General features: G+C 37.5%; 1 protein-coding gene across 5 annotated transcripts in view; it reads left to right on the forward strand.

Annotated features, from left to right (window-relative positions):
* Positions 1 to 15,646, forward strand: part of asic1b (acid-sensing (proton-gated) ion channel 1b) — a 230,700-nt gene that overhangs the window by 157,749 nt on the left and 57,305 nt on the right. Inside the window, exon 1 of one of the 5 annotated variants that reach the window (XM_067396543.1) lies at positions 4,700 to 5,727. The exons of 3 other annotated variants lie outside the window; for them this stretch is intronic. In XM_067396543.1, the coding sequence (XP_067252644.1) occupies positions 5,125 to 5,727 (603 nt within the window). In that variant the 5' untranslated portion in view covers positions 4,700 to 5,124. Of the gene's footprint in view, positions 1 to 4,699; positions 5,728 to 15,646 lie in introns of those variants that run through there. One more of the 5 variants, XM_067396546.1, reaches the window with a different exon arrangement.

Raw genomic sequence — 15,646 nt, forward strand, 5'->3', positions numbered from 1 at the left:
TAGTATGCAGAATGTTAAGTAATAACAGGATGGTTAAACCAGCTGTTACTAGTTTACAACATTTGGCTGAATCTATAATCTCATTTGGCTAAATCTGTAAATGTGATCTCTTTAAAATCTCAAGTGGTTCTCAAAGACAGCAATGATTTAATGATCAAATGGAGATTTAGCTCAAGTCTATTGCTTCTCAGATGTTTCACTTATAAAAAGTACCAATAATCTTGTATGTGTAAAGAAAAATGTATTTTATCATTTATAATCTCTCAAATATAATGTATAGTCAAACCAAAAAATGTTCAGACATTTTTTATATTTTTTTTACTAGTGGGTGCAGGACACTATAGTTCATTTATGTAAGTGAAAATAGCAAAATAAAGTAAACTGTGACATATTATACCCAAAAATTCTTCATACAGTGGACTAGCAGTTAAATTAATAAAAAATTTGGAACCAAAAATTATTCAGACAGTTTAACCTGACCATGTTTTGCTTAAAGAGTTAGTTCACCCAAAAATGAAAATTCTGTCATTTATTACTCACCCTCCTTCCACACCCGTAAGACCCTTGTTAATCTTCGGAAACAAAAAAGTGGGATATTTTAGTTGAAATCCGATGGCTCCGTGAGGCCTCCATAGGGAGCAATTACACTTCCTCTCTCAAGATCCATCAATGTACTAAAAACATATTTAAATCGGTTCATGTTCGTTCAGTGGTTCAATATTAATATTATAAAGCAATGAGAATATTTTTGGTGCACCAAAAAAAGCTAAATAACGACTTATTTAGTGATGAACGATTTCAAAACACTGCTTCATGAAGCATCGGAGCACAAATGAACCAGTGTATCGAATCATGATTCAGATCACGTGACTTTGGCTCTCTGAACAGCAGATTCGACACACTGATTCATTTGTGCTCCGAATCTTCATGAAGCAGTGTTTTGAAATCGGCCATCACTAAATAAGTCGTTATTTTGTTTTTTAGCACACCAAAAATATTCTTGTCGCTTTATAACATTAATATTGAACCACTGTACTCACATGAACTGATTTAAATATGTTTTTAGTACCTTTATGTACCTTGAGAGAGGAAGTGTCATTGCTCCCTATGCAGGCCTCACGGAGCTATCAGATTTCAACTAAATTATCTTAATTTGTGTTCCGAAGATTAATGAAGGTCTTACAGGTGTGGAACGGCATAAGGGTGAGTAATAAATGACATCATTTTCATTTTTGGGTGAACTAACCCTTTAAGTGTTATCTGACATAATTAAGATTATGTTTTGAAAATTCTGTCATCATTTACTCACCCTCAAGTTGTTCCAAACCTGTATGAATTTCTTTCTTCTACTGAACACAAAATAAGATATTTTGAAGAATATTGGTAACCAAACAGCTGATGGACCCAACTGACTTCCATAGTTTGGAAAAAACAAACACCATGGAAATCAATGGGTTCCTCAACTGTTTTGTTACTGACATTCTTCAAAACATCTTTTGTGTTCAGCAGAACAAAGAAATTCATACAGGTTTGGAATAACTTGAGGGTGAGTAAATGATGACAGAATTTTCATGTTTGGGTCAACTATCCCTTTAATTCTCCTGAATAATGTGAAGTCAGTGAAAACAAACTCTAAAAGACTTCACTGTGGGTTATAAAATGTAAGTCTCTTTTCAAAAGGCGAAGAAAACAAACAAAATCAAAATCAATTTCCATCAAAAAAACAGCATCTTCAATTTAGACAAGACGAGCTTCACTTTCACTGGAGAAATCAATGAGCTTTTATTGTAATGTCTGCCATTTTATTTCAAATGGAAGGAGCTGTATTGCTGTCGTTCTTTTTGTTTTCCCTTTGTTCACCGTGAAATAAGCCACTCTAGACCACATCAAGGCTATTTTGGGCTGCAAACGATTTTCCCCATAAAATGCAATCTCAGTTATGGCTGTGTCATGGTTCTGCTCTTCAAGTTTCTTCCTAGACCCACTGACCATCTCTGCTAGACTTCGCAGTATCACTCAGCGAACAGATAAGTAGCAGATATTGGTATTACTGTACCTTGAACATGTAGCAATGTAGAGTATAGCATCATATATTCTGGTTTCAGACATTCTAGTGTCATTGTCAATGTTAAAATACCCCTTTGTATCCCAGTGCAATGTTGTGTAAAGAATATGACTTTTTTGGGTCATGCGGTTGCCTTTCAGCCATCATTGAGAGGGTTCACTTTGGACCACTGAAGCATTTTATACACAATTCAAAGCATTCTTTTTTATTTCAGGCCAAAGTCTCCTACTATCATCCGTTCTTACAAAAGAGCAGTGCATGTACATTTAAGAGGCTGGAAATATAGAAAAATCTCTTTAGAAACTTGCATCAACCCTTCTTTTTTCAATCTTCGCCAATATGATGAAATATTTTTCCAATCTTTTAACCCATTTCAGCATCAAAAAGAATACATCGTTCCTCTGCAGCAGCAAACTGTGTGGAGTTTTTCTCTGGAAAACAACAACAACAACAACAAAAAAACAGTTTCCTTGTGATAAATTGGTGTTTGACCGCAAGCTGCAGACCAAGTTTTTGCAGAACACTAATTTGCGTCTTCATCTGGGTGTTGATGCTCGGCGTGTGCTTGTCCTTGTCCTCTCGGTGGAGCCGCTTCCTCTTTGATGAAGATGCTTGTAAGAAAGCTTCTGTGACTGTTGAACATGTGGGTGTGAAATGACGAACTGCCTCTGAGGTCCCATGCCAACTTCACATGCCTCCAAAATATGAAAAGATCTTTCTTTCCCAGAAATGAAAAAATCATTGCTGTTTCTTCTGCCTAAATACAATCTATATAATTAATGAACATCAGAGTGGTGCAGGGATGACATATTTTTGTAGGACAACCCAGAAGTCCGCATTAGCCTTGTTCTCTCGTCAACAACCCAATAGGATTTTTCCACTGGCTTTTGGATTATTGCAGAAAATAAGGTCTGTGATTAACAAAAGCTTATGATTCTTACAAGTTTTGTTCATCGTGATAATAAAAACAACTTTTATTAATCTTTAAGTGTAAATACAGTCAGTAGAAGTCAAAAGCTAAACCATCCCTAAGCTTCCAACGACTCTTTCAGTCTTTATATCATTTTCTCTGAAAGTTTGAGCACAATTATAAACACAACAAGGCTGTGAAAGTGGATTAGTGAGTAGTTGAGTTTACCTGTTCGACTCTCTAGCCCCATTTAGACACATGTTAGCATCAGCCATTTACAAGACAAGTAAAACCTTTAAAAAACATCACAAGAGGGCATTGCTGATGTATTTTATATTGTAGAATGAAGCAAGCTCAAGATATTTTCATGCTTTAAGCATTTAACTAAAAAAACATTCAAAAAACACATTGGCTTTGGAACAGTGGAAGTGCTAAAATGCTAACTCGCCTCTGGGTTTTGGCCTACAAAAATACATCATCCCTGCACCATTTAATAAAACTGATTTTGCATATAAGTAATTTAATTTATTTACAAATCTATTTTTTTAGATTTATCTTTAGTTATTGCAATAGTGTGCTTGTTACAGGTGCTTGTTACAGTTTCTCAAGAAATGTAATTTGTGCACCACTATTACAATTGCTTTTTAAGATAAACTTACAGCATATACATCATGATCTGTTCTCTCTCAAATTATCTTTGTCATGAGCCTCAAATTCTCTTTGTCATTTAAAAACTATTCTTGGCACATATTTAATGTGACTTTAAACTGAAATGTCAACTGTGAATCGTAACACCTCCACTGTAATTTATTTGTGACATTCATAGCTCCTTGCGTATATTTTTTTTCCCTCAGTAAAAGAAAGGACAATGGAAGAGGACACACAGTGCTTGAATGTCCACAGATCCACCCACCAACATTCACTTCTGATAAGACGAACACATCCGGGAATTTACAGGTTTATTTTGGCAGTGTTCTGGTCAGTACTGTCCTCTGATACGTACACATTTGGACAAGAGCCTTTGTGAGGCATCTCAGAGCCTGCCAGTGAAAAAATGGGTTATTGACTTTGAACACATTGTTAAGGTAAGTAGGCCATGACCTGTGGGCAGCATGCCCACTTTTGCCTGCTCGACTAACAGCCCGAGCTCAAGAACATGCCCACTTACTGTCTAACAGGGATGGAGGGTGTAATTATTGGTCTGAATGATGCATTGAACAAGAGTCAATTAAAAAGAAACCTTATTGTGATGTAAAAAAAACACAACAGTAGTGTGAATGTGTTGACGTCAATGTGAATAGGTGCTATTTTTGATGAAATGCTGCAGCTGGCATGAATAACAAACTGACACTTCACTGTATTCACACAGAATTCATTCACAGACATATTTCCTGCAGATTCTCAATGCATGTTTGCTCTCAGAATTACCTAGTGCAGAGTTAGAATTTAAATATATATAATTATATTTCATCCACATAGTTTATTTACAAAAAAAAGCATAATCATTCATCATCAGTTTGAGGGATAAGCTAAATTTTGAACAAATGTGGCAACATTTTTTTTTTAATTTGTGATCTTATTTCACTCAAAATTAATCATGGTTAATTGTCACAGAAAAACAGCTTTTTTTCTTCAGATAAAATAAAAAAAAAGAAAAAAGAACGGTCTAACCACTGCAAATAAGAAAGTTCAGTGAAGTAAGAGGAGCAGAGGATGAGCGCGCTCACAGAGGAACAGAGCAGAGCGCGCGCGGAAGGGATGAAGCTCGCGCTGTTGCTGCATCGAGCGGTACACATACTCGCCATTGAATTACTTTGACTGAATTTATGAAAATTTAACTTCTTAAAGTGCAGGACAGATTTACAGTATGACAGAACCGCGAGAGTACATGACGCGAGGAAAATGTGGCGACGTGTCCGTTTCTGGCAACAGTTGAGACTTTTATACGGGCTATGTTATGGAGAAATAGTGTTTTACCTTCCTTATTTACTACAGCGCTTTATTTCAAGCAGTTTTGATGAATCTGTAGATTTCTTTCCCGAGCGAAACGCCTCAGGAACCGTACCGCGCGATGAATATTCTTTTTGGAGAGTCTTGAAACGTTTAACGGGTCTGAGGTAAAATTGCGCGTCAAAGAACCATCTCCAAAATGTGCCAAGGCGACGCCGCACCAAAACAACGCACTGAAGGATCTCTGAAAGAAGCCGGGAAGCTCTTCTTGAAGCACACGACCTTTCACGGATTAAGACACGTCTTTCTGAGCGGCTCGTACCCGCGCAGAGTCGCGTGGCTGCTGGCGTTTCTGACGGCGTTGGCGCTTCTTTTCACTTGGTCCTCCAACCGGGTCCGATACCTGCTCTCGTCGCCGGTGTACACCAAGGCGCATATGGTTTACGCGAAACGCCTCGTATTTCCCGCCGTGACGATTTGCAACCAGAACATCTTGCTGCCGCGACGTATGAAAAAACCCGACATCTTTAGCGCGGGACGGTGGCTCGGACTCTTCGGGAAAAACTGGCAGGTGTCCGCCGCGGTTCGAGACGCGCTCGCATCGCTCGATGACGGAACTAGTAGTGAGCCTCCCTGGTCACCGTTATCTCGCATACTGGACTTCAACCACTTTCTGCCCCCTCCTCGAGACTCTCAGCCCTCCATGAGGCAGTTATTGGACCGTCTGGGGCATCAGCTCGAGGAGATGTTGCTTTATTGTCGATTTCAAGGGCAACTGTGCGGACCGCGCAACTTTAGCACCGTAAGTGTGTTTATTTAATTCTTAGGATAAAAACGATGAAAAAAATCATTGTAAGTGATGCGAGATAGCAATTTCTCTCTTGCAAGTTGTTTAATTAAAAGTAAGGCTTTGTTCGCAATAGCATACTGCCATATTTCTCGTACTGTTTTTGAAGTATGCACATTGTTTCTTTTGTGCACCATGCAAATTTGAACGTTTTCAACTTAATAAATTCAAATTTTGTAAATTTGTATGCAGCTACTCTGGAATCCCCCTTGACCTTCCATTTCTATTGTAACTAATTAACTGCAAGTAATTTTAGATGCAATTTTATATATTTTTTGACTTTGTATTGACTTGGAAGATACAGCATGTTGCCACTTGGGTAAAGTTGGTTTTATATTCGCACATTCGGACATCCGTATTCAATAGCCTTGTTAATCACACTCAAGGGCGTGAACATTGGTATGCTGTCTGTTTTTTTTTTTTTTTTTTTTTTTAATTATTATTATTAAAAAAATAATAATCTGTTTTGTGTGTAACGTTTATTGGATAATTTATTTCCTATCTATCTATCTATCTATCTATCTATCTATCTATCTATCTATCTATCTATCTATCATAACTTTATGAGTATAATCATTCATCAAATTCTAATATAACTGTGATTCTAAAAAGAAAGAAATTATGTTAAATATTAACACCGCCAGTAGGCGGCAGCGATTCGCTTTTTTATTGAGTGAGTCACTTAAATCGTTCATTCAGCCAATTCGTTCAAAAGTCAAATTAATTTAAGAAGAAAACAAACCGCGTGTGAATACTTTTGTCATTGATATATACAGACACTATTAAAACATGAACTAACAAAACAGACGGCTGTTTTGGTAACTGGTTGCAGTTACACTGATAGTTATGGCTGAATTGCAATGGATTAGCTAGCTAACGTTAGCTAAAATATATGTGAGGAGTGTACCTAGCTATTACAATATTCTCATACCTCCTTCTCAGTACATGCTTTATTCTTTTTAACATCTCTCTTTGACCAGCAGTTTAATATAGTCGGCTGGGAAGCGGTTCTCTTCATTTTTTGAGCTACCCGTAGTCTCTCATTCAAACAGTAGAGCGCCACTCGCGTTGTTTTGGTGAAAGTGCGACGCGCATTGGTTGGACGTTACCAATCGGTTCAATGGAGGGGGAGTATTTTTTTCTCTAATTTATTATGACAAACTCATATTTGAATAGAAACGAAATTATTGCTTCAAAAGAAATGAATTCTACATATTTTTCATCTGATCTATGGTGATTTTTTTCTGTGAAATATTGGGGGGGTTGTAATTGAAGCATTTGAATATTCCCCCCACAAACTACGCCCCTGATCACACTACATTGGACATTCAGTGGACATTCACAAGTAAATATGCCATAAAAACAATACTTGCCTATTTTGATCGACTGTGAAAAATGTTGTAAGTTGACAATCGTTGGTTGTCAATATCATGTCGCTGCTTAAAATTCACAAACATTAATTTATTGCACATTTATTGGAATGTCTGAATTTATCAGAAAACCAACTTTACCCAAGTCATGTAGCCTACTACTTATTAAAAACAGTAAGCGACACATATACTCTTACTGCTGTGTATAGTGCACTTTGGACAGTATGTGAAATTTCCATTTGTCCAAAATATGTAGTATACAAGAGCACACTAAATGGAAAAAAATGGATCCCACAATGTGACCTTTTAATTTCCGGAGTGACAAATGAACTGGAAGCTCAATCGACTGCTTTTTAAACATCTCCATGATTTAGTCACACTGCCAAATGTTTCAGACGTTTTTACTCAAAATTGAAATTTTGGAGATTAACTGGATTAAACATGCAAAATAAAAAAATGTTTGAAATATTTTAGCATTGCACTCTCTCCTCTCATGCTACTTTAAATATAGCAGGCAAGTATACATTATCTACTAACATGTGGTTGTGTTCTACTCCGTACATGGCCTCAGTCTTGACCCCATTTATCTAGATGACTGCTTGGTTTTAAGATTGCTTTATTTGCGCAATTATATTTATGTCAGTAAACAAATACAATGGAGCTTTAGTGTCATGTTGAACACATTTAGCAATGTGACTCCCGGGATATCGTGCTTGATATATTGCATCAGGAGGCCCTCAGCATCCCAAGAGCCTTATTTGCAATCTCCTCTCGTTCAGGTCCCACGTAATTTAGCTAAATGTATGCAGCACGTTGAATTTGCTGTAGAAATTATGATCCGTCATTTTGACGAGGGCAATGCCCTGTGAATAGCTTTATTCTTCATTCTGCATTGCTATATGTGACAATAAAAGAAAAAAATGAGGAGACGCAGTCAAAGTGTGTATTTGGGAAATCATGACTGGATTTATGCAGCTCGTTTCTTTTTAACACTTAATTTTTGCATATTTTTTTAGGGAAATTGCTGTTTAGCATGAATCATTTGACTGTGGGGCTTGAAGCACTTTGACTTGATTTGTAGTTCAACATCTATGCAGCTGCTGTGGTAGGTCACTTTCCCTGTGGGCTTGTTTCTATTTAGTCAATACACACACTGCTTTAAACATCTTAAAACTTTTGCTTTGTAATTCTACTTTTTCTATCCCCCGTTCACACATGAGCAGAGTCACTTTGTGTAATTCAATCGCAGCACCTCTGCATAAGTGGAAAGAAGCTAAGTCAAGTCTCAGGGGTCTATACAGATACACTTTCGTTTAAATTGCATCTATCTTGTACTATCAGCACACTGGAGTCTGAGATTGAAGCGTCAGTCGAGCTTGAAGTAAACTGTAATTATCCCAACACAGTTCTCAACCACTCTGCATTTCTTCTCGCTGTAAAGGAAAATGTATTTTTGAAACAGAACAGCGCTCTGTTTTAAGAGAACAGTATTGGTAGGAAGGGCTTGTAGTTTGAGTTTGATGAGTCAGCTGATGTGATGGGTTTGATATATTTTAGGCCCTGTTTACACTTATAAATGGGGTCTAAAATGTTTCTGACTTAGACTACTCATGACTACTTCAGAGTGTAAAAGGTCTAACCCAGCACAAAAGGAACTACCAGTGATGTAAGCGTACGCTGATTGGTCGAACGCATGCGAAACATCTACAGTACCTGCCATTAAAGGGTTAGTTCATCCAAAAATGAAAACTATATAATTTATTTCTCACTCTCATGTTGTTCCACACCCGTAAAACGAATCTTCATCCATAAGATGATCTTCGTTCATCTTCGGAACACAAATTAAGATATTTTTGATGAAATCTGATGGCTCAGTGAAGCCTGCATCGCCAGCAAGATTACTTAACACTTTCAGATGCCCAGAAAGATGCTAAAGGCATATTTAAAACAGTTCATTTGAGTACAGTGGTTCAGCCTTAAAATTATAAAGCAACTAGAATACTTTTGTGTGCCAAAAAAACAAAAGAATGACTTTTCAACAATATCTTGTGATGGACGATTTAAAAACGCTGCTTCGAAACGTTAGGAGTCTTTTGTTTTAAATCAGTGGTCACGTTATTTCAGTAAACGAGGCTTCATTACATCATAAGTGTTTCGCAATTTCAGTAGTTCACGTGACTTTGGCAGTTTGATAAGCGATCTGAACCACTGATTCGAAACAAATGATTTGTAAAGCTTTGAAGCAGTGTTTTGAAATCGGCCATCACTAGATATTGTTGAAAAGTTATTTTGGGGGGTGTTTTTGGCACGAAAAGTATTCTTATCGCTTTATAATATTAAGGTTGAACCACTGTAGTCACATGAACTGTTTTAAATATGTTTTTAGTAGCTTTATGGACATCTGATTGTGTTAATTGTATTGCTGGCAATGGAGGCCTCACTAAGCCATCGGATTTCATCAAAAATACACCCACAAGACCTTATCTTTAGAACACAAATTAAGTGTGTTCTAAAGATGAACAAAGGTCTTGTGGGTGTAGAACAACATGAGGGTGAGTAATTAATGACAGGATTGTCATTTTTGGATGAAAATAACCCTTAAAAAAGCTGTGTACACAGCCTATATGTTTACTCCACAAACTAACTCTACAAACATGGAAAACCGTGAAACCTTTCAACCTTACGCCAAGAAAATCCAATGTGACTTTGAGCAGAAACATGATTATATGTTTCTGCTCAGTTAACGACATTGGGCATCAACCACACGGCAAAAGCTAATACATTTTCATATACTGTCTACTTTCTTTGTATAACAATTCAATCTAATAATGCAGTGTTTCTCAAACTGGGGTACGTGTACCCCTTGGAGTACGTGAGGTGACAAAAAGGGGTACGCAAACAAAATGCGGAGTAGTTAATTTAACTCTACCATACCTTAAAATAATATTAAAACCGAGCATGTTTTTCTAACTGGCAAAATGCCGTAAATCCATTACATTTAATCAAATTACCTCATGTTTTGCAGTCTAAAATGACTGTATCCACACAAGCAGCATGCATATGATAGATTGCGTGCAGTCTGCTGCTGCCTTAAATCGCGCCATATTACTGCCGTTTTCGACAATGCACCTTTGTAAAAGTGGGGATTTAGCACTTGCATGAAGAACAAATATAGACACAGATAGTGGATTTATATCAATTTAAGACTCAAACTTTCTTCGATACAAAACATACCTTGTGTGAGTTCTTGTATTTAATGTTGATAACAAGGAAGAATGCAATTGTACCCAAATATCCACATGGCTGTAAACGTGCATTATTATACAACAGGTCAAAAAACAAAACGTACATTTTAAACACAGTACTGTCAGTATTTTTGCAACAAAAAAATATTTCTAACGAAAACCAGAGCAGAACAACACACGAATGCGGCTTTGAACGAATCGTGAGATTCAATGATTCATTTACAGCCACTTGCTTCGTTACTGAATGAATGACTCAATGACTGTTACTGAATGAGTGACTTGCTGCCACCTACTGGCAGTTTTAGTTTAATATTTTAAAGTATCACTTCGTTTTACCATCATTGCCTATTTCTCTATTAAACATTTTTTTTATTTAAAACATTATTTATTTTATAAAGTTATTCATAAACGTAAAAATATGCACTGGAAAATCAATTTAGGGGGCAAATATTGTCCTTTAATGGAAAAGGTGTGACTGCAGTCGAAGTGGAAGAGAGGGGGTACACAGAAGGATGGGAATCCCTTCAGGGGGTACTCCACGCTAAAAAGTTTGAGAACCACTGTAATAACATATTAGACAGGACTGTTAAACTGATCGTAAACTAATGGAGAATGTGAGCGCTGTGTGCTCAGGACCGTCAAAATAACAGTAAAAATCAACAGATGCGGCTTATGTCACTTCAGAGTTCCTACTGACTGCGTGAATGCAACCAGGAAAATGCCCCTATGTTTATTAATTTATTTTTTAAAGAGAAAATCAAACCAATGTACAGTTGACATTTGAGGCTTAATGCTATAGTAAAGAAATAAAAAAAATTCAGGGAGTGTTGTCAGCATGTTTTTTATTTTTTTATAAAAATATAGCATGCAGTTGTTTCAAACAATGGTATAAAGCTAATAAAAACATAATTGGATGTAAATTGTGATAATCGTAATTAATATTAATCAATTAAAATTCAAGGAAATAATCGACAGTTATGATTTTTGTCATAATCGTGCAGCCCTAAGTGCTTTAGTAGTAGTCATGTGGTTGAATGCGTTTGAACAGCCACCTCCGTCTACTGACCTAATGCGTAAACATTATGGGAAGCACACTAGCCAGATGAGATTTAAACTTTGTTGGCTGAAGACCCAAGTTTGGTTTGAAGAAGAAAAACGTACCAAGCATTTAACCGCCCATAGACCCCTTCCGTCGAAGAATCAGAAGTGGTTGAAAGTGGACAAAAGAGATGGATTAAAATACCAGGTATAAACGGGAATGTGTCTCCCTCATCTACTTGTGATCCGATCAACCAAAACACATCTTACCAGGTGGAAACAGGGCTTTAGGTTTGTTGTATTCAGATGTTTCCTTAAAGCAGAACTCAGTAAGATTTGCGAAGCTCCCCCTACAGGTTCCTTCAGTGAATCACACTGTCGTAAATACTCCAAGCGCAGCTCTGGACTACAGCGACTACAACACTCACCAGCGCAGTAGTTTTGCAAATACAGTATATGAAATCTCGATGGAGGTGGGTAATTTTCGAAATTGTCTTTATATACATTATTATATACAATTACCGTAAAGCATTTTGACACTCTCACATGAACATGAGGCGAGATTGTGTCGGGTCGGCGAAGCTCAACTTGCAAGTGCAGTTTTTTTTTTGGCGTAGACGTGCCAGAGGGGGTTAGTGCTCGCCTCAAACACACCACTACAAGTCAATTAACCATCGTAAGGACTTAGAAAACTATTTATGAAGGTAAAAAAAGTTACTTAGTTCTGCTTTAATGGTGAGAGGTTTGTGTAGTGCCATCTTGATTTTTACTTTATCAAAAGAACTGAAAAATGTCATTGGTGAAAAAACTGATATCTTGTGTAATGTTGTGTATTGTATTATTTAATATTAACAATTGTTACATATGTATTATTGATGAATCTACCTTAAGATGAAATTTGGTGTGAAAACTTTTACTCAAAGTGACTATAAATTATTACTTACAGTCCATTTAATGAATCATTCATAAGTGTTCTTTCAACCTCATATTTTCTGACTCATCTTCAGATGTATTTTTATTATTAAAACATTTTGCTTTGCATTCCTCAGTTTTTCAAATGAGGTGATTTGAATAAAGATGGACATTTCAAGGAAAAAGCCAGTTGTCTGCTGACTTTGCTGCTGTGCTGCAGGTGGATTGGATCATATTGAGAAACAGTGAGCGTTTGCTGGCTCTGAAGGTTGTGGTCAGTCTGGAGACCTATCTGAGAGATTGAACTGAGATGGCATTGAAAGATTGGAGTCTGTGTTCCTGTCCACAGGCAGGCCACTGACAGATAAATAGTAACCCCTTTAGCAGGCCTGGTGGTCCTAAATTGGCCATATTACCTCTCCATTACATCACTGACTCTGCTGTCAATGTGTGCGACCCGCAGGCTCTCGCTGTCAATAGAGGAACCGGTATTGATTTTTGTGACCAAGTTGAGTTGAGGCACACCCGGTGGCCATCTTTGTGCCAATATTGATCGCTGTCAGACCGGGAACACTAACCTCTCAAACCTGACAAACAATTTAGCCTTTGAGATCAAACCCACACACAGCTACCAGGAGACCAAGGGCTCTTCCGACTGAAGCTTTACCTTTTTGAGTCTGAATGCTTTAAAGAACAATTCATTCATAAATTAAAATTCTGTCTCATGTGGTTCCAAACCACCAAAATGACACAAAAAAAAGCAGCATTAAAATAGTCCATATGGCTTTTACACTAGTCACTAAAGCCATAAGATGTGTTTGTTTGCATTACAATGGCCATAGATGGTTATTTAATTATTTTCATTAATAAGGGCTTAAAATTTGGTCTTTTCTTGAGGCGGAACTATAACTCATGCAACGAATTTGGGTAAATTGTTCGCAAAACCATTCAAAGTTAAACTGTCATGTTCAATTCAGTGGTTTACATGTTCTGCCCATGTTTTATGACTGAGAATTATCTGATTTGAAAATCAGGTGATCTGTTCAACAGCTCAACTTTAGCATCAATGTATATATATAATTTTGTTGTTTTCCGATTCAGCAGCATTGATCTAATACGTTGTGAAAGCACAGAGCCATCATACTAATGGAGCCACCAGCTGCGCCAAAACGGGACAGTGAGTTGTGCGGCTTATTAGACACGCAAGCTTTGCAATCAAAGCCTTTTGACAACTCTGACAAAAAGCTTTAGCTTGCTAGGAGTTCACCATGGTACGCAGGCAGGCCTCGGGCGGGCGGCACGGTGCCATTTGGGTCTCAGTGAATTATTCATTTCAGAAGGCGAAACTGTCATTGCGCTGATCTTGATCAGTACTGATGGGTATATCAGTCACGCTCGCGAGACGCCGGAGCCACGTCTTCTTCAGCAGTCTTCCTTCTATCATGGTGAAGTGGAAGCTAATAGTGACGTATCGTCTTCTATTTCTGGCCCTGCAGCGTAAGGTGGATTGTGAAATTGCTTTGTGGAGTTGCAGGCATGTGGAAGAAAGCATTAAATAAATAAATAATCAAAAAAAAAAAAAACTCTTGGGGCGCAAAAATAACAATGTGTGATTTTAAAATCATATATCAGGGTTTTTACACTCTTCATATTTGATGATAGACTTTTTCATAATATCTGCTTCCTTTTGTGTTGATAAATATGTTAGTTTTTGAGTGGATAGTAAAATACTGCCACCTGTAATGGGACAGATTGTGTTTCACCTTTTACAATATTTGCTTATACATGCATTTTTGTTTTATGTATATGTGTATGCACATACACAAACACGGTTTCTTCAAGCATCTTGGATACATGGCCACAGTTCTTCTGGATTTAGTTTGTCTCATTTTCATCTCATTCTTCATGTAATCACAGACAGACTCGATGGTGAGATCAGATCTCTGTGTGGAGCACCAGCTGTTGTCAGATTCCTTGTGTATTCAAAAATTGAAAAGTGAAAATACTCCATCATCTTTGGTCATCAGACAGATAAGAGTTTTGAATCTGTAAGGAGTCTACTTTTTTGTGTGCACTTACAATAGCAACAAAATGTTTTGCTTTTGTAAAATATTGAAAGCGAAAAGGTTGCATTTTCTGCCATCTCTCTCTGTGAACTTGAGTGTGGGAAAAAAAAAGAAAGAACTTGCCTCACAGACATGAAAAGTATATCTATAGAAAGTTAAATGTCTACTTTTACACATAGGCATGTCCACTACTGTGGAGATGATGAGTCAGCATTGTCAACGTCATCACTGCAGCCGAAAATAAAGAAAACACTAGTTTATCAATCAATTATTAAAATGTCTTATTGCTGTTTTTCCCTGACACATTCATAATCATTACTTCTGCCGGTGCGCTGTGGCAAAATTTATGCGTGTGCTTTTACACTGATTAGGCTATGTAGGCATTAAAGGCTCATTATTATGATTTATGTGGTTTATTAATAAACGTGCAATTGGTAGACTAATCGCTTAAAATGAATGACTACTAGTGCTAGTGGACCAGAAAAATCTTTAGTCGGGGGCAGCCCTAGTGACTAATCTACATGAATAAATGCTGTAAAATGCTGTATCATTTGTTGTTAGTTTATAATACCTAACACATTCAAACAAAAATGCATTTTTAAGTTATTTTTTTAATAATATGCTTTCATTGCAGACAAATCATGCATAGCGTTAGTTCTGGCAGGTCACGGCAATCAAACATCACATCAGTTGATTCTCAGTCTACCAATTGGGATACGGCACCTATCACAGCATCCCTATATCACTAACGGTGCATTCACATGGGGCGTCAGCATTAACGCTTCTCATTTACTTTTAATGGGTGATGCCGAACTGAATTGGTTCCATGGCGTTGCATCACTGGCATTGCTCTTGGCAGAAGTTAGAAAATGTTCAACTTTTCAAGCACCAAAGCAGGCGTCAGCCAGTCACATCACTTATGCAAATACCCTAGCACAGACGTTAGCCAATTGCATTCATGCAGCAATGTGATTGGCTGTCACTGTGACAGTCGTGTCAGCATCAAGCTTCAAACACGCCCTCCGTCAAGCGGTGACGCTGACGCCCCGTGTGAATGCAGTGTAAAATCATGAGTATTGTCACTAGCTCTATCGTGTTGCTCAGGAGCGAATTACCCTCTTTCATCCTTCTCTTCTCGCCACAGTCAGGACTTGGCATTCTGATATTCCTCTTCAGATCAGACTGTCATTTATGTTGGTTCTGTTCTGTTTACCCTAAGGGGTTGTCACTGCACTCCCTGCTA

The sequence above is a fragment of the Chanodichthys erythropterus genome, chromosome 10 (assembly GCF_024489055.1).
Source record: "Chanodichthys erythropterus isolate Z2021 chromosome 10, ASM2448905v1, whole genome shotgun sequence".
NCBI classification, from domain to species: Eukaryota; Metazoa; Chordata; class Actinopteri; order Cypriniformes; family Xenocyprididae; genus Chanodichthys; species Chanodichthys erythropterus.